Genomic DNA, 9,268 nt, shown 5'->3' with positions numbered 1-9,268 from the left:
AGCATGGGGGAAAATAGGGTGTGGATTAAACTTGTCATCTTAATAATGCATCACAGGCTACTTTCGGGCTATCTGATGTGAGTGTAGCTCTGTAGGAAGATTAACTTCTACATAGTATTGAGTGTGGATCCCGTAATCCCGTCTAGGTTCCTTTTTTCTCTTGCAAAATCAATTTGCAGAACAGGGGAAACAGTAAGTGGTGTAGCACGTGGAAGCTTTGGATCCATGTCCCTCTGAGCTGCTTCGCCTTCCGAGCTGTTACAGCAAATAGTATATCATCCTGTCCTAGCTGCCATCTTCCAGCCGACGTCCCCCTCCCGAAGTCCCAAATCTCAGCGGCGCCACATGTAGCAGCAGCAACAGTTAGCTAACAGTGTGGACCACTGCCCTCGTCGCCCCCGGCCGGGGCCATGTTCGGCGACGGCTCATCGGTCACGGGAGCAGGTGCGGACGCGTGCCGCCTCCCATCGGGCATCGCGCCCGCCCAGCTACCCTCCTCGCCGCAACCAAACAAGGAGCCACCTCCCCGACGGTCGCCTCTGCCGGCTCTCTCTCTCCGCCCGTGATCGCAGATAGTCCGCCGCGCTACAGCGGGTTGCAGTGGACTCGTGCGCCCTCGTGCGCGCATGCTCGCCCGGACTCGTCCAAGCCCGGCGCTGACAGGCAGTGACCTCCACCTCTATATATCCATCCCTGATCCCTCTCACATTCACATTCTCTTGTCTCTTGCATACCCCAGCTTCCCGCTTGGTCGCTTCCTCCGTCCCCGGCCGCCTCTTGCCGGCTGGCTTGTCAGATCTACCATCTATCCGCCCGGCCGGCCCTAGGCCACGGCGCGCGCCTGCGGCGACGATGGCGGCCGCTCACGGCCGTGTTCTTCTTCGCGTCGTCGCGCTTCTCCTTCTCGCCGCCGCGGCCGCCGGGAACAGCACAGTGGTCTCCCTGCGTGAGTTGGATGGACGGGACGCCGCGAGGGAGGCACGGAACAGCCGCTACGCTGCTGACATGCAAGGTAATTCTGAATTTGTAGATCAATAAAAAAAACTCGCATGCATGCATGAATTCGGACCTCGGCGGCTCAGCTTGTGGATCATCGCATGTGTAAACTGCAAAAGAAGAAGATCGGCTTTGCTTGCTCTTTGCTAAAGCGTAGTTCTAACTGTCCTGGAGGATGCAGGCTTGATGAAAACTTAGCTACTGAAGAAGTAAATTGTAATACTGCATTATTCAGAGTCCGCTTCTGCATTGTAACTTTAAAATAGTATAACCTGTCCATGTATGTTTAGACAAATTCTTATATATGTAAATTCTGAAAGCGGGATTGGAGTCCAAATCGTCAGTGTCTTGTGCTAATTTCAAACAATTGTTAAAAATGAATATAGAACATGCATTTTGATGGTAGTTACATATCTTGTTCCTCCATGAAAATATCCAGATTCCAGAATTTTTGACACATCTTGTTCCTCCATGAAAATATCCAGAATTTTGATGCTGATTCTAGACTTTCAGTCAACATGATGCATGGTGCATTGGCTAGAGTTGTAGTCTTGTAGAATTTGTGTTTACTGGAAAAAAAATTGCGGGAAAATTTTTTTGTTACTGGCGTAGTGGGGTCACGTGTGTACTTGGCGTCCTTCCGTGGTTAACTTGCATTGCCAGTTTGCCACATTGTACCTTAGTCCTTACCAAGAGTATTAAGTGAAAAATATGAACTACTGTACTATTGAGCCCACCATACTTTTAATCTATGTTGGAATATAAAATCATCCAAAATTCAAAATTTGATGTATTTTGCGAATCTTGAATTTCCTTGGAGTTCATGGGTGCATCGCCAAAAACCTACAGTACTGGATCTCACCTGCAGTTCTGTAATCAGGGGAGCGCAAGAAATCAGGGGCAGCCGCGACCACCGTGCTACAGCTGAAGCACCACTCGTTCACCGCCACCCCCGACGAGCCCGCCGCACGCGACCGATACCTCCGCCGCCTCCTCGCCGCCGACGAAGCGCGTGCCAACTCACTGCAGCTCCACAACAACAACAGGGCGGCAGCGTCCACGACGCAGTCCCGCTCCGCCGAGGTCCCGCTGACCTCCGGCATAAGCTTCCAGACGCTCAACTACGTCACCACCCTCGGGCTCGGCGGCAGCTCCGGCTCCGCCGCCACCAACCTCACCGTCATCGTGGACACGGGCAGCGACCTCACGTGGGTGCAGTGCAAGCCCTGCTCCGTGTGCTACGCGCAGCGCGACCCGCTCTTCGACCCCGCCGGCTCCGCCACCTACGCCGCCGTCCGGTGCAACGCGTCGGCGTGCGCGGCCTCCCTCAAGGCCGCCACGGGCACGCCGGGCTCCTGCGCCACCACCGGCGCGAGCAACGAGAAGTGCTACTACGCGCTGGCCTACGGCGACGGGTCGTTCAGCCGCGGCGTGCTCGCCACGGACACGCTCGCGCTCGGCGGCGCCAGGCTCGACGGCTTCGTGTTCGGGTGCGGGCTCAGCAACCGCGGCCTCTTCGGCGGCACGGCGGGGCTTATGGGCCTCGGCCGCACTGAGCTGTCGCTGGTCTCGCAGACCGCGTCCCGGTACGGCGGCGTGTTCTCCTACTGCCTGCCGGCGACCACCTCCGGCGACGCCTCGGGGTCCCTCTCCCTCGGCGGCGACGCATCGTCCTACCGCAACACGACGCCCGTGGCGTACACCCGCATGATCGCCGACCCGGCGCAGCCGCCGTTCTACTTCCTGAACGTGACCGGCGCGGCCGTCGGCGGGACCCCGGTGTCCGCAGCCGGACTCGGCGCCAGCAACGTGCTCATCGACTCCGGCACGGTGATCACGCGGCTGGCGCCGTCGGTGTACCGCGCCGTGCGCGCCGAGTTCACGCGCCAGTTCGGCGCGGCGGGCTACCAGGCGGCGCCGGGCTTCTCGATCCTGGACACGTGCTACGACCTGACGGGGCACGACGAGGTGAAGGTGCCTCTGCTGACGCTGCGGCTGGAGGGCGGCGCGGACGTGACCGTGGACGCCACCGGGATGCTGTTCGTGGTGAGGAAGGACGGGTCGCAGGTGTGCCTGGCCATGGCGAGCCTGTCGTACGAGGACCAGACGCCCATCATCGGCAACTACCAGCAGAAGAACAAGAGGGTGGTGTATGACACGGCCGGCTCCAGGCTGGGCTTCGCCGACGAGGACTGCAGCTATGTATAGAGCTAAACGGGGAGGCCCACACCACTCCACATGATGTTCAGAGATGAGGAGTGAAATATCTTATTTCTCCTTGCCTCCTTTTAGTGTTGTAAACTATGTTCTTCGCCAATCTTGTTCATTCACCATGTAATCTCCATAGCTGCAAGGATGATGGTTATATACTCGGTGGCCTAGTCCAACTAGCATAGAACTGTTGAGGCTAACGGTCACCATTTCAATCCGATTAACTGCATGATTGGAGGTCAGGTTGTTAGTGTGGCCTATCAAATGAGTGTAGTTTGGTGAGATTCCACAGTTTAAATCCACGCAACCAGATGGCTCTGACAATAATCTATCATAACATAGTGCACTATCATGAAAACTTAATAGAACAAAAGTTAAAGGAACAGACTTTCAATGAAGAACAAGAAACATGTGTACGATATCACAACTATTTAGTATTTACACACTGGTATTCGCTAAGCTAAATTAGTCCCTAGCCACCAAACATTTCAGACGGGATTAACAGAATAACAGATACTACCATATCCTTCAGAAGCTATTACTAAAGTGCCTTATCTCCATTCTACCCCTTCATCACTTCGTTTCCAGCTGACAGAGCACATGCTGACCAAACACTGAACCTTGTAAGTTGGCTTTTGATACCAGAACATTAAAACATCATGAAACATCCTCTGCAGCCTCACCCGAAAATGTTACTGAGGTAAACATTGCAAATCCTACTATGTTCTCCCAAATCAAACTAGAGATTCTTTCTCTATAACGACTCTAAATAACTTCATCAGAGTTTGGCTGTAGAGAGTGAGGGTTTAACTGAAATTTCAATATCTCCGTATGGTTCCTCCTGATGGACATCAATGTAGTCATAACTCTTTAGAACCTAAAATAATAGTCAAAATAAAATCCCAATCAGCACTAGGGAGAAACTACCAAGCTGTAAAAGTAAATATAGTAATTGCATATCGAATAAGACCAGCTGCAGTTCTAAATGTTACCGTTGTCTCAAAGAACATCCTTGCAGCTTGCTTTCTTGCTTTTCCTTCCAAGATTCTGTTCAAACTAAATTTTCCAGGCTGCTCATCGGATGAGGGTGAAGGCACCTGATCCTTGAAGAACATTGCAACAGCCCTGCAGTGCCATAGTGAAACAGTCTCAACTTCCACTCAAATAAGAAGGGTACAACCAGCTCAAACATATACCACTACCGGCCTCAAAAAAAATCATATACCGCTACCTTGTTCTAGTAGACATGCTTCCTAATCCAGTGGTTCCAGTACCCACACTAGATACCCCTCCAGGAGTACTCATGAGACCAGGGATCTCTGGTTGATCATCATCATCTTCATTGATTGGAAAAAGGAATGGCATATGATCCGAATCACGAGTACTTTGTCCGGGTAATGAATAGTTCCCACCAGATGATGGTATTTCAGAAACACCAGTTCCACCAGATGATGGTATTTCAGAAACACCCGTTCCTCCAAGCCAAGACGATGCAGTTCCACCAGGAGTTTTGTAAGGAGTGTCATTTCCTCTTATTGGAGATGGCATACCCGTTGGTGAGAATCGGGGCAACTCAGGCAACATGTCATCATCAGATGCTGCACCTGCTGCTCCTGGTGATTTTGGGAATGGCAAAGGTTCATGTTGTGCATCTGCATTTCCTGGAGAGTTTGTGGTGAGCTGATGGTCAGACAGTAAATCCGCTGTTCCAGGAAAATTAGGGCTGAGCTGCAGTTCAGGTGGTGCACCCAGACCATCATTTGCTACACCAGCCGCGGGTTCACTAGATGCACACTCAGCATCAAGGCCACTCACACGGGGGAAATTTCTCTCATAGGCTTCGTGAAGATTAGTGCACATCCCTGAAAAAAATGAAAAAAATAAATATCCAGGGTATGAACGGTTTCGTAAGATTGAAGAAACTATTTACCTCCAAGAAATCAAAGAGCATACCATGAAGCACAGGTTCAAGCAAGAAGCTGTCCTTTCTGTTAGTCCTGCTGAATCTCCACATATCAAGGGCTGTTTGGGGTAGCTTTCTCCTCTTGCAGATCAACTCATCTAGTCCAGCACCATAAATTTGCTCCCTCATGTAGCTGCGTGAGAGAAGATGAAATTGCTATAAGTACCAAAGAGTACCTCAATCAAATAATATCATACTAGAATCTATCACTGCCAAATGCAGCATTTTGGTGTTAAAGGTCTATGGATAAATTATTTTGTAACAGAATGGTTCCTAAAGCATTTACTCATTAACCCCAATTTCTAAAGGAACTTGTGCAACCAAATGGCAATGAAGGGTATTGAGTTGTGAATAAGCTTTTTAAGAAATTGCTGATGGAGGCAGTGTAGAATATTCCCCAGTATGATACAGTGATACACCATGTTTATGCAATAGAACCAAGCAGAGCCAATGCACTTGAACGTGTAACTACATGTTTGGAAACACTATACAATACACCTTGGACATTATTTTGCGCATCCAAACTAGTTTATGAAGGTGTAGAATAGTGCCACCAGCTATACGATCCATAGACCAGGAAACAACGTAAAAATATAACTTAGTTTCATAAAGCATATAAATGGCACTGTAAAATAGAAGCCTGGTCACTTTTAGTTCCTTGACTTGGGCTAGACTATAGGGACTCAGCCCCTGCATTAGGAAGACTCATATTGGATATTAGCATGCTGACATCAAAGAATATTGGTACATCTTTTGACAAACGAACACAGTAATATATGAAAATACGAACTGTAAGAAGCAATTGCTTCATCTAAAAATACAGACAAGAAAATTAAATCATTATTCCAAGTTATTCCACACTGAAATTTGCTCAAGTTAACATGTAAGCATCTGTCATGCCAAAGTTGAGGGTCAATCAAAACTTACTCATTGGAGAGAGCAATTTCGTTATCAAATTTCATCCTTCTCTTCCTCTTTCTCTTGTTAACTTGTGCTTTGGGCCTTCTATTATCATCCTTCTCTTGTACTGGAGGTGGAGATGGCTCAAGCCGAAATTCAGGTAGCTGGGTGTCTAAAATCAGAAAAGCAAAAGGAAAGTTGGATTAGGAGGTGTTTCATCAATTAGGAAATTTCAATAGGTATTAAAATATAATACAAGTGAAGTTGAATAAAGAAACAAATACTTCAGATACATAATGTATAAGGAGACAAATGCTAACCAAAATTTAGCAGTGAATCATCTGCAAATGCATCATATGTGTTTGGTGTCCATAAATTGGCAGTGGATCTCTCAGGTGCTTGTCGACCAGCAGAAGATGTTTCATCAATAACCGGAGGGGTGATAACCTTGTTTTGCACAAAAGGTGAAGGATCACTGTTCAAATCCATGGGGTCATCATTTCCAAGTATTGGCTCTGTTAACATCAGGCCAGGAGACTCATGTGCACGCATTGTTTCCGGTGGATCTAGTGCTTCATCTGTCTGATTTATTACATTGGAATCTACTGGCAAATTGCCTGGGGGAGGACCTATGGGAATTTCTTCATTACGATTGTTATCGACTCCAAAACCATCATCAAATGGAGGGAATGTCCTGGACATAATTGCAAAAGCGACATGAATGCACAAGTAAGAAAGAAAGAGAGAAAATATATAAAAGACACGTACTCATCCTCCATTGGTGTAGGCCCCATGTGTAATGATGGACCAGGAGCTGATGGCTCTACTCTAGCATCCTGCACAATTGCAGAAGTAAAATTTTAATGATTGTAAGAGAGAAACAAACAGAAAGAAAAAAGGCCGCAGAGTAATACCTCATCAAGTTCTATTATCACATATTCTCCTTCTGCAACACCAATGAGATAGTTAAATGAAGAAATTGTGGTTCGAAATTGTTTAGTTAATAGAACTTAGGAAGGTGCGCCCCTGCTTATTGCTTCAAAAAAGAGCAAACAGTGTTTACTATAGTGAACATTCCTTACCAGACAATGTAATTTGATCACGAGTTTTCTGATGACTATCTGGTGTCCTGCAGAAAGTCGAACAAAAAAAAATATTACATGTATTCGCATTTCATGATGCAAAGCAATGATGTGAAGAACAGAAAGTGCTTACTCGATCACACAAATTGCATCGTCCAAGTTCAAGTCATCAAGATTTAATGTTGGTGGCAGTGTGATGGACTCAAATGGAGCACGGTCTGCATCAACTGGAAGGTCGACTTGGACAGAAGCAAATGCAGTTCTGACTGTAGTTAACATTCGATTACAATCTTGAAACAGGTAGTTCACCTTCCATGAATAAATGCGAACAAGACCTAGAAGAAGATGCCCTGATAATCTTAGAGCAATCGGAACCTCAGGGAACATTATACTCTCTGAAAAGACAAAAGGAATTCACTATAAGACTAAGGCAAACACAGGGAAGTAACAACAAAGATTCTTGAATGTAGGACAGAATCAAGAAAGTACATATCAATAGAAAACATGATATGGGAAAAGAAAACTTTCCCAACGAAATTATAGCAATCTCAGGGGTGAAGCTACGTATGAAGTAGTGGGCACCCACGAAAAAACAATCAATTTTCCATCACTTATGCACCCTCCAAATTTGAAGCCATGCATCCACAAGCAAGCTCAGAGCAACGTAATGCTAATGGTGCACCCCCTCATCTTAGGAAGCTACACCCCTGATAGCAATAGATGGACATTATAGCATAAACCCAAAAAGAACAAACTAAAATGAAAGCTTCTAACTTGCAAGTGACCTGACCACAGAAAAAATGACTAAGTCACTTCCAACCTTCCCCATGCCCAGCCACAATCATTAGGGATGTAAATGGTACGGATATTTCCCGACTGTATTCGAATTAGATCCGATTTGGAAGGGTTTTTATCCGTCCATATCCGATTCCGGATATTCAATATCCATATCCGTATCCGGATACTAAAAGTTACATTTTTATGATGTCAATATCCATTACAATCTTATCCGGCAAAAACTAACACTATCCGTATTCGAACAAAAATATGAAAACAAATATGATATGAGTATATCCGATCGTATTCGATCCATTTACATCCCTGCCAATCATTGCCTCACAAATCACAAGGACTTTGCTACTTGACTTTAGTTCAACGAGTGCAAAGAAGGTTACTCCTCAAGGCAAACACGAACAACTTCAGAAACTACATTGCTTCACAGGAAATTTTTCCAGAAATATAGACGAGACAACAGACATTTCAATCTTCTAAATAATCTACAGGTACATGCCTGGATCAAAAAATCGTATCTTTGGCCATAAATAAGCCACATCATCTGTGCAAACGGCCTATGCTAAACAATTCAATAAGGTATGCCCCAATTCCCGAAGACAAGACCAAATCGCTCAGCACTGAAGTACCAAACAATATTTCTTTTGCATTTCTGCAGACACCATGTGACAAGAACCGTTCTTTACCCGAATTTTCTGATCAGTTACCGAAATGCTGGCAACAATATTTTCCTTAACTTGGGGAATGCCGGTTGGGGACCAAATCCTCGCACAATTTACCCATCGCATCCCATGATTCCATCGCAAAACCAAACCTTTCCAGCTGAGACCCCAATCGCCCCCGCATTTTCCCCGAAAAACACAAAGAACGCCGGACTGCTAGCCTCCACAAGATGCTACAAAGAATCCCTCACCAAGGAAACAATCGGGGGAGGAAAAGGATCATGTTTTCTTCTACCGGCTAACGAGAGAAGGAAAAAAAGAACTCTTCTTTGAGCGAGGAAGGGGTGAGGCTGACGGACCTGCGTAGGAGGGAATGTCGATGCCGTCAATCTGCGGCTTCTTGATCTTGCGCTCGAGGTGGGCGGCGATCCACACCGTGCCCAGCGGGCTCTTCCGCGCGAGGATCGTGTGTGAGTAGAACATCCTTGCGGAGCCCCCTCCGGCTCGCCCCGAGACGCTGGGGCTCAGGTAGCGGCGGCGGCGGCAGCGCACGGGAGGGAGAAGACACGGGATGGGTTGCGGATTTCTTTTGGGGGAAATGGTTTTTGGTGGGGAAGGGCGGATTTCCAAAGGACGAGGAGGCGGGAGGGCGCCACATTGAA

At 47.3% G+C, this 9,268-nt stretch overlaps 2 protein-coding genes across 2 annotated transcripts; one reads left to right on the top strand and one right to left on the bottom strand.

Moving 5' to 3' along the window:
* The first annotated feature begins 704 nt into the window (after positions 1-704).
* LOC120679016 (aspartyl protease family protein At5g10770-like) lies at positions 705-3,449 on the top strand. Its single transcript, XM_039960504.1, has 2 exons — positions 705-1,012; positions 1,877-3,449. Exons 1-2 carry the CDS (start codon positions 853-855, stop codon positions 3,202-3,204), a joined length of 1,488 nt encoding a protein of 495 aa, XP_039816438.1. The 5' UTR covers positions 705-852; the 3' UTR covers positions 3,205-3,449.
* Positions 3,450-3,581: 132 nt separating this feature from the next.
* LOC120679015 (sister chromatid cohesion 1 protein 3-like) lies at positions 3,582-9,242 on the bottom strand. Its single transcript, XM_039960503.1, has 11 exons — positions 8,966-9,242; positions 7,286-7,547; positions 7,153-7,199; positions 6,985-7,016; positions 6,839-6,906; positions 6,391-6,764; positions 6,098-6,242; positions 5,161-5,303; positions 4,439-5,069; positions 4,200-4,332; positions 3,582-4,084 (listed from the first exon to the last, which is right to left on the bottom strand). The coding sequence occupies exons 1-11, from the start codon at positions 9,087-9,089 to the stop codon at positions 3,986-3,988; spliced, it is 2,058 nt and encodes a 685-aa protein (XP_039816437.1). The 5' UTR covers positions 9,090-9,242; the 3' UTR covers positions 3,582-3,985.
* Between the last annotated feature and the right edge of the window lie 26 nt (positions 9,243-9,268).

This window comes from Panicum virgatum, chromosome 6N, assembly GCF_016808335.1.
Source record: "Panicum virgatum strain AP13 chromosome 6N, P.virgatum_v5, whole genome shotgun sequence".
Taxonomy (NCBI): Eukaryota; Viridiplantae; Streptophyta; class Magnoliopsida; order Poales; family Poaceae; genus Panicum; species Panicum virgatum.
Note: the sequence above shows the minus strand (reverse complement) of the source record. Positions and strands in the feature narration are given on the sequence as shown.